General features: G+C 32.5%; 1 protein-coding gene and 1 pseudogene across 1 annotated transcript; both read right to left on the minus strand.

Moving 5' to 3' along the window:
• Nucleotides 1–17,264: 17,264 nt before the first annotated feature.
• LOC132268631 (protein IQ-DOMAIN 21-like) lies at nt 17,265–18,389 on the minus strand (annotated as a pseudogene).
• A 9-nt stretch (nt 18,390–18,398) lies between these two features.
• Nucleotides 18,399–19,084, minus strand: LOC132268632 (protein IQ-DOMAIN 21-like). Its single transcript, XM_059769455.1, has one exon. It carries the CDS (start codon nt 18,993–18,995, stop codon nt 18,684–18,686), a length of 312 nt encoding a protein of 103 aa, XP_059625438.1. The 5' UTR covers nt 18,996–19,084; the 3' UTR covers nt 18,399–18,683.
• Between the last annotated feature and the right edge of the window lie 2,874 nt (nt 19,085–21,958).

The following is a 21,958-nucleotide window of genomic DNA, read 5'->3' on the forward strand; positions in this document are numbered from 1 at the left end:
GAAAAGTGATTTTCTAGCATGCATTTGGTTAGCATGAAATTTATCCAAGAAAATTGTAGAAAAATATTAGTTTGTTAGTTTGGATAGTATAAAAGTGAAAAGAAAATGATTATACATAACAAAATTACCCTTTGAGAGAAAAATCAAATATTTCACCATATTATATAAAACTATATATATATATATATATATATATATATATATATATATCCATACGGAATTGACTTGCATTAATATACCAAATCAAAAGTTCAATATGGTCTTTCAATAAAACATTCACGCAATAAAGTTTTTTCATCAAAAAAACTTTATTGCGTGAATGTTTTATTGAGATAATTATGATGATAGAATGTTTGACCCAGCCAACCAGCTCGAGATAGTTTGACTTAAGTAGCAATGAATAGGTTATTTAGATCTTCCTCCTCTATGAGCTCCAGATCCTGAGCTAGTACTAGTCTTCCTCCGGTTCCAAATATAGTTAATGAAGAAGATTACAAAATTGAAGATGTTACTTTAGATTTTAGTGATTGGAATATTCCCCGGATTCCAACCAGAGAGTTCTACAAAACCAGTTTCTTTAAGTCAACATTCCTTAGTGAATACACAGTCAAAAACGTCGAACAAATTTACTCATTGTTTAAAGAACATGAGAAATGTCAGTTATTCACAGCTCAAGCAATCAAAAGTCACAAAGATCGTGGATACAACTTTCTACACATAGGTCTAGTTCAAGTTGCAGTCAACCTATTCACTAATACTGGCCTTAATGCTTCAGTCCTTTTAGCCCTTTGTGATGCTAGATTCCTATATTATAATGATAGTCTTCTAGGAATAATTGAGACAAGTCTATGTAATGGTCCAGTCCATTTCAATTGTTACCCTGATCTTACTCTCAGTCTCACTGATCCACACATCTAAAAAACTTTAACTCTTAATGTCAAAACTTCTGGTTACAAGATGTTCCCTGGTTCACAACCCTTGGGTCTAATTTACCGGATCTATTACAAGAGCAGAAAAACCAACCTTAATGTCCAAGCCATTAAAAAAGACATTAAAGGTCACACATTACTTATTGAAGGTAACACCCCTGATGCTAATATTCAACTAAAGAAATCTATTGCTTGGAAAGATATTTCTTTACCCAATGAATGGTTTCTTGAAAATGAAAATCATCCAGCTAACCTTCAAAATGAAGTTAGTAATCTTGATAGAGTTCAGGAATTTATTGACGGAACAATCAGAATAAGTTTTGATGAACAACGTCTTCTGACTAGATTTCGTCCCTTTACTTCTTCCACTAGATCTGATACTCATCTACTGGAACGAGAAGAGGACATTCCTTCTCTGGAAAGAAAAAATTCTAGATTCCGTCCACCGGACATCAAGCTTAAAGGTGTTCACACTGAAGAACAACTGAGTCACCCCTGTTATGAGCAACCTCCTCCAAAAACTGGACTTTCTAGGTCCACACCTAATTCTCCCTTACCCTCTGATTTCATCGGAAATATCAACACTATTAATCCTCAGTTAATTGTCATTAGCAAACCTTTTAAATATAACCTCTCCAAGTTACATGAAGAATACTCCTCTCAGGAAAATAAAGTAAAACGAAAAACTTTTTGAAAAAATCATACTGAGAAAGAACAACAACGAATCCTCCGTCACTGGCAAAGATTTATGACAGAGCATCAACTAGAGATCAAATTTTTTGATTATCTAGAAAACTGCTATAGTCAATGTCCTCACTAAGGTCAAATGGAAGAAATCTGATAACACCACGATCTCCTCTTCTCACCCCCCAATGGAAAATCTCCTTATTGACCATTTGGGAACCGAAGTCACCGCCTCTCCTTTAAAAATTAGTACCACAGCTAAAGCTGAAACCAAAAAGATAATTGAACAAAATAATTTTACTAATCAATATTTACATACCATTGATACTCAACTTGATAAAATTGAACTCTCACTTACTCAGCCTACCATTCCACTCGCCACTTCTACTCCACTTGAGTCACCCATTATTTCTATGCGTACAAATCGAAAAGGCCTTCCCAAAGCTCCCCCTGATCCTTCTGTCATTTTCCAGATTGAGACCATTCTCAAAACAATGGAGAAAGGCAAAGCTATTAAAGATGACAAAACAATTACTGTTATTCATAATACTGATGATTCTGATAGTCCTTCTTCTACCTCTAGTTACCCCTCTGATATCCAGCAAATCGAACATGCTTTTTCTAACCTAGAAATTAATCGGTTAGTCAATAAACGTGTTAATCCAACTAGCCTTACAAAAAATTGGTACCACAGGCCGACACCTCCTAATCTTCAATATGAAGAAAGAAACATTCAAAATCAATTTTTTGTCTCTTCTGATAAACTTTACGAATAGAATATTGATGGTTTATTCGAACAAGAAATTCTTAATAAACTAAGTCATATTTCAATGGTAGCTAATAACTATGTCAGTACCCATAATCTTAGTTAAACAGAAATAGTTGATCTTCTCGCTTTAGGATTTTCAGGGATGTTAAAATCTTGGTGGGAGAAATATCTAACTGAAGATTCTCGAGCAAATATCAAAAATGCTATTCAAAAGGATAATGAGGGTCTTCCCATTTTTTATGAAGCCATAGGTCGTGTTATTCCTGATGGAGTTAATACCCTTGTTCATACCATAGTTGACCATTTTATAGGTACTCCAAGTAACATCACCTCCAGAATACATGACCAACTTACCAGTCTCTCCTGTCCAACCATGAATGATTTTAGATGGTATAAAGATGTATTCTTATCCAGAGTTATGATGAGAGATGATAGTAACAAACCATTCTGGAAAGAAAAATTCATTAATGGATTACCAAACCTCTTTGCTCATAAGATTAGAGATACTCTTAGTAAAGCCACAGGTAACATTGATTATGATACTCTCACATATGGTAATATCATCAGCCTAATCCAAAAGGAAGGATTAAGAATGTGCATTGACATGAAAATTAGTAATAGTTACAAGATGATAGGAAAAGGGTTAAATATAAAATGGGAACCTTTTGTGAATAATATGGTTTTCCACCCATAGCACCCTCTAGACAAAACCCCAAATCACAAAAGAAGAGTTACAAAGGTTACCGTAGGTATTACAAACACAGGAAACCAGTCTTTCCAAAAAATGAAAATTATTCTCAAAAGCCTAAACCTAAGAAGAAATTTAGTAAAAAGGTTTTCAAGAAAAAGAATACCCCTACTACCACAGAGATTAGCAAAGTTAAATGTCACAAATGTGGTCGTCTTGGTCACTTTACAAAAGATTGCTATGCAAAAACAAAGATCAATCAGTTACAAATCTCCAGTGAAATTAAAGAATCCATTTACCAAATTCTTTAGTTAAAAGATACTAATTATAACAGTAGTGATCCAGAAATTGGTTCCTCCTCCCAGTCATCTGATGTTTCTCCTAGTTCTCCCAATATTACACTAGGATGCAAGGATAGTTGCTGCAATCCTACTAAGTCACTTAATGTCCTCACAAAAAATGATGAACAAGAACATCTACTTATTGATTTGATTAGTAAGGTAGATGACCCTGAGTTAAAAACCTTATATCTTAAAAAACTTAAGGTATTATTAGGCAACTCAGAATCTGAAGCCCCAACGATTAGTAAACCCAATTTTAGTCTATATAAAACTTTAGAAAGGTTTAATAACAAACCAAAAGAAGTCACTATTCAAGACCTTCAAACAGAAATTAACATAATACAAACTGAGATTAAAAATCTCAAGACAGATCACCAAGTTATGAAAAATGATATTCAGGAATTAAAACAAAATCCTGCCTTTTCCTTTACGGGAAAAGAATCTTCTGCATCCTCTGATGAGGAAACCTCTGCTCATTCGACGGCTTCAAAACATTCAGGATGTTCTAAATCTTCTAACAAACTTTAGACTTTAAATCACATTTCATTCCAGAAGTGGTATGCTAAAGTTACCCTAATTATCAACAAAGATTTCAAACTTGAAGTCATTGCTTTGATTGATACCGGAGCTGATCTTAATTACATTCAGGAAGGTCTCATACCAACTAAATACTATGAGAAAACCTCTGAAAGGCTTAGCTCAGCTAATGGTAGCAAAATGGATATAAAATACAAACTCTCTAAAGCTCATATTTGCCAAAACAATGTATGTTTTAAGACATCCTTTGTCTTGGTCAAAAATATGACTGACAAACTCATTTTAGGAGTTCCATTCATCTACTTCCTCTATCCCTTTACTACTAATGATGAAGGATTAATTACCTGACCTTTTGGCCAAGAAGTCCAGTTTAAGTTCCTTAGTCCTCCTTCCAAGAAGTAGTTAAAATCAGTCATAGATTCTTCTGTTTCAAAAACCCTAAACTTATTACATAGCAAAACTCAGCAGTTGAGTTTTTTAAAAGAAGAAGTCAATTACAAAAGAATTGATGTTCAGTTAACTGAACCAGTTCTCCAAACAAAAATTCAAGATTTTGAACAACAAATTAAAAATACAGTTTGTTCTAATCTACCAACTGCCTTTTGGCACAGAAAAAGACATTCTGTAAAGTTACCCTACATTAAAGGATTTAGGAGACGACATATTCTTACTAAAGCCAGACCAATTCAAATGAGCCCTGAAATCATGGAATTTTGTAAAAAAAAGATTAATGATCTTCTGCACAAGAAGATTATTAAAAAAAAGTAAGTCACCTTGGTTGTGTCCAGCTTTCTATGTTCAGAAAAATTCTAAAATAGAAAGAGGTGTTCCCCGATTAGTCATCAATTACAAACCCCTAAATAAGGTCTTAGAATGGATTAGGTATCCTATTCCAAATAAAAAAGATCTCATTAGTCACCTTAGTCAAGCAATTATTTTCTCAAAATTTGATATGAAATTAGGATTTTGGCAGATTCGCCTTAGAAAGAAAGATAGGTACAAAACTGCCTTCACTACTCCATTTAGTCATTATGAATGGAAAGTAATGCCCTTTGGATTGAAAAATGCTCCTAGTGGATTCCAAAATATCATGAATGATATTTTCAATCCTTATAGTCATTTTTCCATTGTTTATATTGATGATGTTCTTATCTATTCCAAGTCAATTGATGAACACTAGAAACATCTGAAATCGTTTCTGGCAACAATTCAAAAGAATGGTCTTATTGTTTCTACTACAAAAATCAAATTATTCCAAACCAATATCCGGTTTCTAGGTTACCATATCTATCAAGGCCAGATTTGTCCTATTAATAGATCTGTTCAATTTATAGAAAAATTCCTAGACCAGATTTTAGATAAGTCCCAACTCCAGCGCTTCTTAGGATCTTTAAATTACATTGTTGACTTCTACAAAGATCTTCGCAAACATTGTAAGCCCCTCTTTAAACGTCTCCAAAGTAATCCTCCTCCATGGACCTCTGTCCATACTGATTTAGTTAAAACCATTAAACGTTATGTCAAGTCATTAGGGTCTTGGTATTCCAACTACTGATTCTTTCAAAATAATTGAAACTAATACCTCTGACATTGGTTATGGCGGCATCCCCAAGCAAAGAGTCAGTCCAAATGCTCCCGAACAATTGATTCGATATCATTCCGATGTTTGGACAAAAGTACAAAGTAATTATAGTACTATTAAAAAAGAAATTTTATCTATTTTTTTATGCATTAGTAAATTTCAAGATGATATTTTAAATCAAAAATTTTTGGTCCGAGTTGATTGTCAAAGTGCAAAATATATTTTAGAAAAAGATGTTAAAAATATTGCTTCTAAACAATTTTTTGCTCGTTGGCAAGCTATTTTAAGCATATTTGATTTTGACATCGAATATATTAAGGGAAGTCACAATTCTATTCCAGATTTTCTTACAAGGGAATTCTTGCAGAAATCTGATGGTGGGCAGACAGCCTCCCCAGAGGCCCCAATTAGTTAAACCATCTAATATTTGCTCCGACAAAGCACCAATCACCAGATCACAAACCCAGTCCCAATCCTCTGCCTTAGCAGTTACTAACAGATTCTATTCATTTGCTACACCTACTACTTACAGATCAGCCTTAGTTAATCCCACTCCAGATCCCTACTTAGACTCCACCAAATCCCAGTCACAAATACCTAATTACCCAAAGTCACCCAGTGATTATATGGAAAAACCTTTTTCCTCTCTGTTCTATATAAAGCATTCCCTGAGTCACCTCACCGACCCTGTAGATTTAGTCAAAGCTTATTTCCCTCCTAATCTCCATTACTGTGCCAGTCAGCCCTTCAAGTCCCTACAATTCTACAAGAATATTTTATATTCTGCTCATTTTATCCGGATTAACCCAATTTATGATAAAAACAACTCCAAAAAAGTCATGTACCATTCCCTCTACATCATCCGATATCATGTCTCTAGACGAATGGGGATCCCACCCAGCATTAACCAAACCATTACCTGATCATGACTATTCCTACAATTATCATGACTACATAACAGCTTGGTCAGTTATTCTACTTCACCAAAATCCATCATTCACCCATTCATGGTTTCTTTGTTTTGACAACAAGTTTAACTACAAAGCACCAATTCCTACTTGGTTTCTTAAATGGAGGTCATGCTTTGGCTCTATTCCAGAAATCCTCCCTCCTACTCTACCAAATCAAGTCACATATTTCCACACCATTTACAAAGTCAGTAAACACAACTCCCAGTTCCCAATTCTCTTCCTCTTTTCTTGTAAGTACAAAGTCCCCTGGATTTTCAAATAGTTATATGACATTCAAAAAATACAGTAATTCGTCGCCACTATGTCAAATGGTGGGATGCTTTCAAAATCGCCAGAATTCTTGATTACATTAAAAAAGAATTTCCAGACTCCCCAGCTCCAGTCAGAGTCACTCCTCCGGCACAATAAGTCACTCAGCCAAAACAATTAGCCTCCATCACTACTTCCAAGTCACACAAATCCAAATCAGAGTTAGATTCACTCAAAAAAATAGCAGCAGATTTAACTACTCGCATTCAAGAGATGTCACAAGAAGAAGAAGGAGCAAATGATACCTCCGCTACTGATGAATCCAGTTACCCAGTTACCAACCTATATAATGATTCCGTATTCCAAGATAGTCAAAATCCCTACGACGACCCTTACTGAGGATTTTACAAAAGTCACCATTGCTACAGTAACAAGTCAAAGTCACTATTTGGTCAAAGTTACTATTTGCTACAGTTAAAGTCAAGAAAGCCACATAACCAGTCAAGGTCACTATTTCAACAGTAAATGTTGGCAGCATCACTGTTGCTACAGTACCCCGACAAGATACTGTTCATTCACAATAAAATTTACTATTCATCTACAGTCAAAGGCAAAAGTCACTTTTCAAAAGCTGAGATTCAAGCTGAAGCATCCCCGAACAGTGGCAAAGCTTGGCTATAAAAGCAGGGTTCAATTTCAGTACAATCAGGCTTCGTTTGAGAGAGAACTCAGGCTTCAGTATTCATATTGTCTGTAATCTTTCATATTTCAATCCCCTTTTCTACTGTAACACATCCAGTATGTTGTACACAATCTACTATATCATACTATATATATATATATATATATATATATATTTATATATATATATATATTGGATACTGGGTATATATTTGAAATGAAAGAAATCGTTAAAATAACATCCCTAATTATAAAAAATTATGATTTTAGTATGATTTGGATAATGGGTCTATATATACCCAATATCCAATATATATATATATATTGGATACTGGGTATATATTTGGAACGAAAGAAATCGTTAAAATAGCATCCCTAATTATAAAAAATTGTGATTTTAGTATGATTTGGGATTATGAGTACATGGCTAGAATTGCAATATAGAACACATAATTAAAAGAATATAAATTCTATCTGTCTAATTTGCGTTCCCAGATAAACGTTGAGAGAGAACTTACCTTTGGAGAGAACTTTGCAACGATAAAACTGTTGGGTAAAATATGAACTGCAAATAAATAGGCAATTCTTTCACACGAAAATAAAATTTTCGCATGTTTTTTGAGGAAAAATTTTTAGGGGAAAATACTCCACACGGGAAACTAAATTTTCCATTTCGATTCTCTTTCTGTCTATCCAAACTTTAAAAAAGTTTAAAAATTTTCTCTTTCTTTTCTTTTCTAGCTATTTCCGCCTAACCAAACAAAGCCTTAGGAGTTTGGTTAGTGTGAATAATTTTCTCGCAACCGCTTAATTTTCCGCAAAATGTTTCTCGCAAAAAACACAGGAACTTTCCTGTTAAAGTGACGCTTTCGTATTTTAGTTTCCTATTATGCCAATGCCACTTTCTGCACAAACTTCATTAATAGGTCAGTTCTCTTCTATTGTAAATTACTTATATAATAATGTAATACTATTTTAATTGTATATTGTTTTATACGTACATACAAAATTAAAATTTTATTATATTTTTTTCTTTCCATAATTAATAATGATTTAGAATGATATATATATATATATGTAAATCTAAGCAAAGTGTTGGGTGAAAAATTAGAATTAGTGTCTCTACGCATAATTTACAATTTAATTCAGACATATAACTTTTTATACATAGACTTCTCTCAGTTTTAGGACTCTAAGTAATTAGATGTACCAAACTAATTTAATTTTAATTTTACATATATTAGATGTATCAAACTAATTTAGTTGAAGCATTGCATTTCGTTTAGGCTGAACTTTTATTTTTTCTATAACTAAAAGTATATATATTAACTTCATTCTTTTTTCCTAAATATTTTTTGGAACAAAATTTTTTATTAATTAAACTTGTATCTATAATCATATATAAAATTTTTAAATATCATATTCATTGTTTCATTTTGTACTTAAAATTTTAATTTTATTCATAATTCTGAAAATAGAGCAATGTCTCAAAAGAGTCTTTTCACTTTCATGATTTCCAAACTTATAAAATAGTAGTTTCTCACAACTTTCTTGAAAAAAATTGTTGCTAACCAACTGCATGATGGAAACTTGATTTCCTTTTCCTTTCTTTTACTTTCTTTCACTCTCACTTTCCATCATAATTTTCCGTCTAACCAAGCGGACCCTACGAGATTATAGAGCAGCCTTTATTATTTTGACCTTCTCTAAATGTAAAATATCTTTGTACTATAATTTAATTGAATAAAAAAAAATTATCAAACCAAAAAACTCTATTACCCTTTTTTTATTTTCCCTTCTTGTAAATACTATGCACTTATTTGATTTGTACATTTGAAAATAGTTTTTAAGAATTCATAGTACATAAAAAGACAGTTATCTGAAAACAAGTCATTTTATAACTGAGTTTTCAGAAAATTGAATAAGAATTTTTTGAACAGTTTTCCGAAAACATAAAATTGTTCTCTGAGTTACAAACCAAGTAAAATGTACAGTATTTTTGTAAAATTTAATAATAAAAATTGGTATGAAAATTGATATTTTGCATTTCATGGTATTTTTGTTATTTTATGTCAAAATATAAAGTTATTGAGATCTTTTAACACAAGAAAATAGTATATTGGCCATTTTTGAAATTTCAAGATATCGTTAAACACGGGTCAAATTTCAAGAGAAGTTAAACTAATAAATTTACTGTAATAAATTTTGGATGTGTGACCGTCTATTGTACCAATCAACTTATGGATTATAACTAATGTATTATCACGACATAAAAATGAATAAATATAATATAGAAGGAAAAAAAAAAAATTGATATCTCACTGGAAAAAACATATTGTTAAATTCATATATTGTACTAAAAGTGTAAGTTAGAACTCAGATGCGATATAAAAGAGTGAAAGTGAAGTCTGTTCATGAAATTCCCTTATTTTTGGAATTGAGAAATCAGTGAAATCTATTGATCAAACTCGTCAAAAGCTTGCTACAGATCGTCAAAACTTCGGAATTGCTGTAGATCGCATCGAATCAGAAGGGTTTGCCTCGGACTTTAAGCTTGAGACAATGCCAAAAGAATTCTTCCTTGGTCGGGTGAAACCGAAAATCAGGAATCAGTGGGAAAAAGAAAACGTCACCTCAGGGAAAACGGGGCAAATAACCTATCAAATTAGTTTAAAATCATGTGTTGTGTTCGGCTTAGCTTATTTTCGCGTTATATGACGTTAAGCCCTGCCAAATAAGAGAGCGAATCCTCTTAATTGAGCTTTCCCTTCAATCTCCTCATGTGTATTTAACTTGGCATATATTTGACCCCGTCATGACATTCTTTCTTTAAGAGCCCTTGAGATGATAATTACAAATTTGAAGGCTGTTAACTAGGTAAGGTTAAGGAAAAAAACTTAACCTCGTTAAACCATCCATATAATATACCCACCTGATTGGGTTGACTCTTTTCAGCCCACGTCTTTGGTGGGTTAAGACCCTTTTTCAACCCTTGTGTGTGAGTCTATAATAGGGGACCATCTGATGAAGTTGAATTTCTGTTATGGGTATTGGACTAATCTTGCAGCTCACGTCCACTGTGCTTATCTTGTTGGTGGCCTTTCGCAGCCTACAATGAATCATCTGATGGAGTTAAATTTCTGTTGTCGACAAAGTTCCATTTGACTAGGCTAATATTTAAGCATTAAGGATTCACCTCATGTATGCTATGTTGTTGTTTCTGATGTTGATATTCTTGCAGTGGGCAAAGAAGGCTTTTGTAATCTTGTTATGTAATGGAGTTTCGGTTGCCAGGAAAAAATTAAAAAATAAAACATACTCATTAATATACAAAATAATTCTGAAGTAAAAACAACTTGGAATAGTTTTTTCTTTGAAATTCAAAACAAAAAAAAAAAACCCTCAGAATCACCCCTCAAAATCACCTCACTAGCTTCAAGCCATTCAAGTGATGGCAGGAGACCTCAAAAGCCATCGCAAATCAAGTCCAGCCCTACTTACATAAATGGTGATATTATTTTGTGAATAATGAATCCATATGATGCAACTTATAAACTGTTAGAATATATTGCTATTATATATTCTTAGCGTATATATTCTACAATATATGCTAACAATATATTCTAACAAAAACAATGGGCGAAACGAGATTTCTAAAAGGGTTATTATGGAGTTAGTAGGGATAGCAAAAATCCTCACCCTGGCGGGGCCACCCTGCCTCACCCTGCTTGGGGTAAATGGGGACAGGGATGGGGGCTGTTTCAAAAAACCAGGTTTTGGGGCACGAGGGAGGAGCCTTCATTTCGTGTCATGTCTTAACCCTTGTGAAAAAAAGAGAACAACGAATATGAATGACAAAAATCCTCACCCTGGAGGGTCCGCCTTGTTTAAGGGCAATTTTGAGAAACCAATTATGTAAATGGGGACGGGATGGGGCTGTTTTGAAAAACCCGATGAACTTTGGGGCGTTTATGAACATAAAAAAGTTAAACAAAAAATGGAGATGGGGAATGAGATTCCCATCCCAAACCGCCCCATTGCTATACCAAGGAGTTTGGTGGAGGGAGGGGCCATGTACCCATACTTTTCTCTAAACTTCATTAATGTTACTAATTTATGACTATTAATGGAATTTTGTATAGAAAATTTAAAGCTGGCCCCCCTCAATTTTTTTTTTTTTTTTTTATGGTACCGATTTATGCTTATTAATGGTAATTTGAATCAACATTTTTTACTATAAAATTTTAAATTTGGTAAAAAAATGTATTACTTGTAAACCTTGCTAGCTACAACATCTAGACTTGTCACATATATATTTACTAAGAAAAGGCATGGTGAATGTTTTGTAATTTATAGAATTTTTATTTTCATATTTTTTTTTCTAATGGTGGATTTGAAGCTTCTAACGATAAACCTAACAAAAAAATTGCATTTTTTTGTAACTTTTTTTATATTAATTAATAAATATTTTTTAAAATTAATAAATAAATATTGAAGTATTTTGAAATTGGTGGTAGAGTTTGAGTTTTGTAAAGTAATAAATTCTTTTAGGTTTTTACATTAATATTAAAGTATTTATATTTTATTTTTTTATTAATTAATAATTTTTTATTTTAATACTAAAATATTTGATTTTTGCAAAGTAATAAATTCTTTTAGATTTTATTTTATTAAAAAAATGATAATAAATAGATAAATAGGTAATTTGTGTTAGAGTTTTATAGAAACTCTTTTAAAATCCCTTTTCATATCAATTAGTAAATAATTTTTTATATTAATAATACTTGTCTAATTAAATTTCTTTTATTAAAAAATCATAATAAATAGGTAAATAGGTAATTTGTGTTAAAATTTTATAGAAATTCTTTAAATATATCTTTGTCTAGTGTGATAGAGTTTTATTGAAAATAAAATAGGTAATTTGTGATAGAGTTTTATAGAAATTATTTTATTTTCTTTAAATATATCATTGTCTAGTTAGATTTAATTTTATTAAACTACCCACAATAAAAGCTAATTTGTGGTAGAGTTTCAAAAAAATTATTTTATGTTATATATTAATTATTAATATTTTTTATATTAATAATTCTTGTCTAATTAGATTTTCATTTATTAAAAAATACATAATAAAAGCTAATTTGCGAAAAACTCTTTTTATATCAATTAATAAATATTTTTGGCAGAGTTTCTCTATTTTATTCTGGATTTTTAGAATTCTCAATTTATGTACACCTTCCTCCTTTCTCTATGCCTATATTTATAATTTTCTTGAATTAATAAGATGGTAACATGTGTCCTCTCCTAATAATGACATAATCATAACTGGGCCAGGCCTGTTATACTGTAATAATTATCCTTAAAAAATAACTATTCTTTTTATATTAATTAATAAATATTTTATTGTGATTGATTTTATTATGTAATTTTTAGAGTTTTATAGAACCTATTTATATAAAAACTATTTTTATATCAATTTATAAATATATTTTTTTATGTAAATAAATAAATACTGAAATACTAAAAGTCTATATTGTGTTAGTGTTTTATAAAAACTTTTTTAATACTTTTTTTATATCACTTAATAAATAATTTTTTATATTAATAATACTTGTCTATATAAATTTCCTTTTATTAAAAAAACTCTTAATGAATAGATAAATAGGTAATTTGTGCTAGAATTTTATAGAAACTCTTTAAATATATATATTTTTGTCTAGTGTGATAGAGTTTTATTGAAAATAAAATAGATAATTTGTGACAGAGTTTTATAGAAATTATTTTATTTTCTTTAAATATATCATTGTCTAATTAGATTTAATTTTATTAAGAAACTCAGAATAAAAGCTAATTTGTGGTAGTGTTTCAGAAAAATTATTTTATTTTATATATCAATTAATAAATATTTTTTATATTAATAATTCTTGTCTAATTAGATTTTCTTTTATTAAAAAATTCATAATAAAAGCTAATTTGTGAAAAACTCTTTTTATATCAATTATTAAATATTTTTGATATATAAATAAATAAATAAATACTGAAACTCTTTGGCAAAGTTTCTATATTTTACTTTCGATTTCTAGAATTCTCAATTTCTGTACCACTTCCTCCTTTTTCCATCCCTCTTTTTATAGGCTTCTTTTTTTTTTGGGATGATAACATGTTTTCTCTTCTGATAATGACATAATCATAACTGGGCTGGGCCTGTTATATTGTGATAATTATCCATAAAAAATAAGTATTCTTTTTATATGAATTAATAAATATTTTATTGTGATTGATTTTATTAGGTAATTTCTAGAGTTTTATAGAAACTATTTTTATAAAAACTATTTTTATATCAATTAATAAATTTATTTTTATATAAATAAATAAATACTGAAATACTAAAACTCTATATTGTGTTAGGGTTCTATCGAAACTTTTTAAATACTTTTTTTATATCAATTAATAAATAATTTTTTATATTAATAATACTTGTCTAATTAGATTTCCTTTTATTAAAAAACTCATAATAAATAGATAATTTATGTTAGAATTTTATAGAAACTTTTTAAATATATCTTTGTCTAGTGTGTGTTAGAATTTTATTGAAAATAAAATTGATAATTTGTAATAGAGTTTTATATAAATTATTTTATTTTCTTTAAATATATTTTGCATATTATATTTAATTTTATTAAGATACTCATAATAAAAGATAATTTGTGGTAGAGTTTTAGAAAAATTATTTTATTTTTATATCAATTAATAAAAAAATTTATATTAATAATTCTTATCTAATTAGATTTTCTTTTATTAAAAAATTTATAATAAAAGCTAATTTGTGAAAAACTCTCTTTATATCAATTAATAAATATTTTTTTATATAAATAAATAAATACTGAAACTGGAATTCTGGATTTATAGAATTCTCAATTTCTATATTCCTTCCTCCTTCTGATAATGACATAATCATAACTGGGCCGGACCGATTATATTGTAATAATTATCAATAAAAAATAACTATTCTATTTATATCAATTAATAAATATTTTATTGTGTTTGATTTTATTAGGTAAATTTTAGAATTTTATAGAAACTATTTTTATATCAATTAATAAATATTTTTCTATATAAATAAATAAACACTGAAACTCTTTGCACACTTAATACTACACTTAATCTTAGCCAAAAGGGCGAGAAAGGTTAACCAAAAGGCCAACCTAAAAAAAAATTTAGTACTACTCTTGATCTTAGCCAAAAGACTGAAAATTGTTAGCCAAAAGGACGAGAAATGTGTGATTAATATTTATTTAGGTCTATAGTTTTATAAGAGTCTCATATGTAATCATTTATAACTCAAAACCAATGTGGGACAATGTTGTGTCAGTTTATTTACCACTTGCAATAGTATGAATCTTTGTAAGACAGGATTATATAGAGGGTGTTGATCCCACAGGGCTCATCTTGCTCCTGCTTTGGTTTTTGTTTTTTTGTTTATTGTGTGTGGGTTTTGGAAATGTTTGTTGAGTTTTGTTGTTTTGGTGGTGATTTAGATAGGCGGTTAGTTTTGTCATAGATAAAGTTGAGGGTGATTCCTCTTGTTCTCTATTGTAGTTTCTTGAGTTAATAAAGGAATCCAAAAAAAAAGTGTTAGAAAACATGTCCAGCAATTAATGGTGGGAGCATGCTGCACCTTATGTAGAACTGTACAGCTCATTAGTTCTACCCCAACTTTAAAACAAATAATGACTGTTATATGTTTTCAAATGTTCTCCTTCAACCAGTGCTCCAGAGTATGAATGAGGATTTGAGTACTAAGGCCCTGTTTGGATTGGCTTTTAAAAGCCGCTTTTGGCTTTTTAAACCCCAAAAGCTGATATTTAGAGTGTTTGGCTTGTTTTGGAGAAAGAGCTTTGACCTTTGAGGGAAGCTGGAGGGCTGTGGGTTTCCCAAAACGCTCTTCCTAGAAAACATGGGTAGCCAATTTTCCTTTAATGAAACTTTCTTAATTTCTTCCATACCTTTGATATATGTGAATGTAAAAATGAAATTTCAAGTGTATCCCATTTATGTTCCGTAAACTCTACGAACTAACCCAACACTTCTTTCTTCTCTATTCAAATGCGACTACCGTATATTGATTATGTTAAAACTATAGTTTTTGTTGTGGGTTTCTCATCTCTAATTGTTGGTCATTTGTTTCTTAGTTTGCCAGCTTGTAAAGCACTCTAAAATTAGCGTTAGGGTTTGTTTTTCAAGTCTAGAAAAACCTATTGTTAGCGTTAGGGTTTGTGATTCAAGTTTAGCTAAATTTTAGTAGAAATTTGGTTTGATTTTTTTATTTTGTTCCATTTGAAAGTCTAGCTGTCTGTAGATGATATTTTATAATACTGTTGTTGGAAATGAATATTTTTTTGGTTATATCGGGGTGAGTTTTCTGGTATTCCTATATAAACGTGATATATATATATATATATATATATATATATATATATATATCCCCTGTTTTTTTTTTTTTTTTTGTCCTCTCTTTGTAATTGTTGCCAAGGGAAACAAAGACCTTTTCAATTAGGAGACTCTCTTTGTAACTGTTGTCAAGGGAAACAAAAGTGTTTTCAATTAGCATTACATAAAGTGTGTATATATTTGTATATGCATAAATGGATGGGCATCTCCATAGCATTTTGTTCTTCAATGTTCATAAGTACCGAGTGTTTGGTTATTCTGCTCTCTTGGCTGATAAAAAATTACAAAGTAGACAGTGATATATGTTGGTAAACAGAAATTTATTTTCTTTTTCCCTTCTTTTGTCGGTCTTTCGTGAACTGGATGACAGGTACAGATTGTTATAGAGCTTATTAGTGGACTAAATATTTATGCTATCCTTTGTTCCATTTTTTTTTTCATTTTTCATTCACCAACAATTTTGAGATGATACCCATTATAGATATAGCATTTATCATATGGGGTTGTTTTCATGTTTTTTTTTTTTTTTTTTTTTCAGATTTAGTTGTACCTACTTTAGATAGGGGCGTTCTCTAAGTGCTGATGTAATAATTAGAAACTTTACTTGTTGGCCGACGTTTCATTACTGTAATAGTTAGAAACTAAACTAGGCATTAAAATGATGGGTAACTATTTGATGTATTCTGTGAGTACGAGTAAGCACGAAAGTAGTTTCAGCGGATGGTGTAATATGCTGTTACTATTTGCTATGTTGATACTCTTACTTCAGGTTCTATTCTAAAATGCTATTTTGTATGTTTTTGGCAGAATTTTGGCATGTTATTGTTGGTAGTAGGGTTGTTTGTGGTGTTTGTATTTCTGACATTTTTTTTGGTTTCTTTGTGCTCGGTGGATTTAATTGTGGGATTTGTGAAATTCGGATCTTGTGCCTTGGTTTTGTGCTGCATTTAGATTGGTGGTGCAACATATTATGACGTAAAATTATTGCATAAGCGGTGTTTGTTAGGTGCTTTTAGGCACGGAATGATGTGAGTTCATATGATTAGTACGTTTTGTTCTTGGTGGAATGCCCCAAGTATAATTTTAATGTTAAGGTTGCCGATTGTGTTCCTGGGGGAATGCCCCAAGAGACGAATTACATTTTATTTTTTGGTTCCAAACAGAGTGACCAATATATAACAAGCATTGAATAATGACCTTTACAAAATCAAGAAAATTGTCCAAGGCAAGATTATAATTATTTTTTGGTTCCAAACAGAGTGACCAATATATAACAAGCATTGAATAATGACCTTTACAAAATCAAGAAAATTGTCCAAAGCAAGATTATAATAGGCCATAGAAAATATCATTACATATGGAGTTAAATGAAAATGCATCCAACCTATAGGAAACTTATGAATATAGCACACTAACTACTATTTTTAACACACAATCAATTGAAATTATGTTCCCAACTATGACCTCCCAAAGGCAGAGGCCTGTGGTAGCGTCCACCAGAATCTGGGCCGTAGCCTGCAACCCATTTAGCCCGAATACACATTCCACTGCCTTTTGGGCTTGGGCTTCCCGGAGCCTGATAAGTTACAGAACCTGCACCCGAACTTGACGAGTGACAGCCCGACCCTATACCCGTTCCTTTCCTTGTCCATGGGTTCCATTGGGCCATCGACGAGGCAGGTTGCATGTGTGAGCTTTGACTTCTCACTCGGCCTCTGCCGATTTAGTTGGAGCCATGTAGCTCGGAACACTGTCCAAGCCCACATATCGTTGTCAGGCCGGATGTGGACCTGGCTCGGCCGGATCAAAAATAAGTCGGCCCATATTGACATTCTGTTGGCCCAGTGCTATTACTGTCTTCTCACACATGCTATCAGTGGTAGTTGGTGAGACAAATGAGCCATCCGCTGGCTCTAAGTGACCGTTATGGTATGGTTGTGAAGCCATCCAATGCTCAAGCCAGTTCCAACCCAACTGTGGCTTTTCAGGATATTTTTTTTTGAAAGATAACTAACCTACCTGGTAAGTGAATGCATAGGCAAGAGCTCTCTCTCTTTTCATCAAAGCATCCTGTTTTCTCTGAGTATTTCCTTGATTTTGTCCATGCTCTGATGCCTGCCATCCCAAACTTCCTTTTGCCTCTGCTCTTCTTTCTCTGCTCCTCTTCTTTCTTCTTCCCCAATTCTCTTCTAAAGCTTCTCGTGGGATAATTGAAGCCTTCGTGCTCTCACTCTCGCCTGTACTCGTACCAATGCCTGCATGCACCGCATTGTCATCTGCGCTTGCTTGCGTACATTATGGCCTCTCACTAGAGCTTCCAGCCTTACCAATCCCTTCAGAGCACGTAAAGCTTGTCGAGCGTGCAAACTATTAGTACATAAATACCCAATCAAGGGGCTAAAATTAGGAGGATTATTAGCATTCTTTGTCCAAATAATGCTATCGGGACATAAGAGTGCCCACAATGGCAGAATACACACATGCAACAAATTCATTCCCACATGTGAATGGCTTTTTGCGCGCTAACTTGAATGTGGGATCCAAATGGTCTCGGGGGCAATGAATGTGGAACGTACACACAAAACAAAGCGTCTTATATATGATTGTGACACACACTTGTTCTGCATAATGGCGAATTCCATCATACCCTGATGTTGGACTATAGTGTAGTACCGTAAATTCGATGTTTTGACATGTACAAAACACATAATTTTATCAAATACTCCATCTTAATGTGTGGCCAGACAGCCTCTGTAATATGACTGTATCATAATAGCCGCCCTTTCTTCCTTGGAGTGGCGTCCTTAGCCGGCCAATCTAACAACCTTCGGTGCTGCTTGAGCCGCTGCAACAGCAGCTTCTGCAGTTGCTGCTGCCACAGCACTATCACGATTTCTGTCATCAGTCACCGGGGACGACACATCGCTCTCATCATTCGTGACATCTGGAGAACTTTCTGCGGGAAAATGTTCTAACGACACAACCTCCGGCACATCATGCTGCCATTTCTCTACATTGTCTTTCTGAACAAAAAACATGATGTTGCTTAGTGTTAGCACATTCAATATGGCCCATATTAATACAAAATTAGGGTTAGATTTCATTATTTCCGCCATTCAATCATAGCACAAGAGAGTTCTTGGGGTTGATTGGGATCGAACATATCAAAACCTCCGCTGAAGGACTGACTGGCGCAGCTATACCACTGGACTAGTACTGCCATTATTTCAATATCACCACAGCTAGTCCCACTATTTCTACTAGCACCTTTGCTTTTGCCATGACCACTAAATACTCGTAGTATGTTTACTAATTTTGAAGAAAAGTACACCTTTTCGCGTATCACCATATCAAGCCTACTTGATAATCAATTTGCCTCCTCATTCCCTCCGCAATCCCTTGCAAAAAAAAAAGGTACTAAAAGCTGATCTGAAAACTATTAATGAACAAATATGGAATTCAAGCACCACAGACATAAAGTTAGAAAAAAGAAACATATCTATACAATCATCCCTTTGTTGTTTTCTTCATCTTCATCGTCGTCTTTGTCTCTATCCCATACGAGTTTGTCATTTTCATATGAATAATTAATTCCAAAGAATTTCAAAAAATCAACATAGAACAATGAGCCCGCACCTCAGCTACAAGTGCATCTTAATTTTGTCACTGGTGAGCGCAATTCCTCGTCAACCTTTATGAATCTTTTCAGAACCTAAAGAAAAGGCTACAAAGGTTAGAGGATAAAATTAGAAGTAATATATAAGAGACTTTGACAAAGTCTCCAGAGTAAAATTCAGGCCTTAATGCATCACTCTTCAAGAACAACAGTAATTATCAAATAATAAAAATAAAAAATTCACTCGGTTTTCATGATTCCAACATTTTCAATTCATGTTCCCAAGATAACTTTTAAATTTGAACAGTTGCTAGACACTAAGACCTACTTTTATTTGAACTGTGAATTATACATTATAAAAGATCATTTTTAGTGCAAACATGAAAACAAGAAACCTGCTTCACTCCTATACGAACCGAACAAGATGGAGAAACAAAAATGAATAACAATCAAGATCACACTAATATAGGATAATCAAAGGAACTATGTCTAAGTGCTTTAAAGATGGGATACAAAGTAGCTTAGCACTTTCAAGACAGTATGCAGCTGCTTAATATTCTTTCATCTTATGTGACTGTGTCTTTGGAGCTACTTTAACCTCTTCAACTTCCTTAGGTTGGTAAATTTGATCATACAAATGACAAGCATAGATTCATCGACTGCCATTAAATTACAGAAGAGGAAACAACAATCAATCAATCAAGCCCTTTTCCCAACTACTTGGGATTGGCAAAATTACAAAAGAGGAAAAAAAATAAAAAAAATAAAAATCCCAGTAAATAATGATCTCATAGGGTAAGCAATATTCGCATAGAAGTATAGAAAAGAATAAAACCGCTGATGGTAGAAGTGGAACAACAATATCTAAATCAGTATGCATGGAGGAAGGGAAGGGGGAGAGCAAAGACAGCTAACATTGTATGAAAATTTGTCAGATGAAACCCTTTTATCTTGTAGATCATGAGAGAAAATACAAAGTTCTAAACAGCAGATCATTACCTATTTGCTTCATAGATGCATGAAAATTCTAATCCAAACACAAACTCATTTTAGATTGCACATGCTTGAGAGAAAATACAAAGTCATTAATATACATAGGATCTCATTATTCTAACCAGCAGATCATTACGTATTTGCTTCATAGATGCATGAAAATTCTAATCCAAACACAAACTCATTTTAGATTGCACATGCTTGTGAGAACTTGTAGAACATGAGATGCACTTTTGCCACTTTGCCATCTAAATGAAAATGTACTAGTTGTACAAATATTGCCATTTCCTAGAGACCACCCATCAGCAAAAGATGGTAAACCAACATAATGCACGCCAAGCATACGACACAAACAGTCCCCAAGATAAAATTATACTTAAAACACATACTCATTCAAAATTCACCTGTACATTAGAAGGGCCGTTCTTATAAAAACTATTGATAAACTAGAAGGTGCAATAGAGGAAGAACCTTGCGCTGCTCCCTGATGAGATGAGCAACTTGTCGATATTTGGGACGGCAAGCAACTTAGGCATGAGGTGATTCAGGAAATAGGTAGGAGCAACCTTCACTGTCTCGCTGGCTTTCCCAAGCTTGTCTATGGTCCGGATATATCATAGAATCATAAAACGAAGCACAGACCGCATAAGATCAGCAGAAGTGGGAAAGGGGGGCTATTTTTCTGAAGAAACAATACAATCCGGCACAATATGAAGCGGGGTGGGCATCAGATTAGCAGCAGTATAATTGTCAGGATAGCCCAGCCCTCCATGAACTGGCAGGGTTATTTGAGGGAGGGAAAGCGATAGTAAAATCTCATAATTTACAGTCAATTCATTCAATATTTCCTTTTTTAGATGTTCCGGGAGAGGTAAGGTGGAGTTTGTCTGGGACAGTTCGGTTCCTAGAATATTCCTCAACTGATGTAGCTAGAAACCAACAACAATAACAATAAATCTGAAACTGAAAAGGCTCCAAATTAAACCAAACAACAGTGCAAAACTTGAATTAAATAAACACACTGTTGTGAGAAAACTTCCAGCATAGAATAATGGGTGATGTGATACACAATCAGTGCCCTGGAATGAATTGGGTCTTTGATGGCCCTAATCTGGCAAATGACACTTCTACCATTTGGATATAAGCCATTCTTTATGTGCTTCGAGTCTCACAAACTTGGCTTAGTAACAACGACAACAAAAAAAAAAAAAAAAAAAAATCAACTAGCAATCAGATTAAGAAATGATGAAATTTTTCATAGTCTAATCAGCAAGTATTGGATCCAAATTCCAATTGAAAACCGCCATGTTTCTATATAAATGGCAATCAATGCTGTAACATCCAAAACTATTTTCTGAAAAACATAAGTGGAACTGTTATGAATGAGAAGCTACCATCTAAATAGTCAGACAATATATTATCCACCATGAGTTTACAACAAATTCATCCAAGCATTCAAATTCATCGGAG

The sequence above is a fragment of the Cornus florida genome, unplaced genomic scaffold (assembly GCF_030987335.1).
Source record: "Cornus florida cultivar Cherokee Brave unplaced genomic scaffold, ASM3098733v1 CherokeeBrave_3.0.0_Hap2_Chr08, whole genome shotgun sequence".
Classification (NCBI taxonomy): Eukaryota; Viridiplantae; Streptophyta; class Magnoliopsida; order Cornales; family Cornaceae; genus Cornus; species Cornus florida.

Excerpts from the sequence above, each read along its gene's own strand:
- LOC132268632 (XM_059769455.1), bottom strand. The coding sequence starts at position 18,995 with ATGGCGGAAATAATGAAATCTAACCCTAATTTTGTATTAATATGGGCC.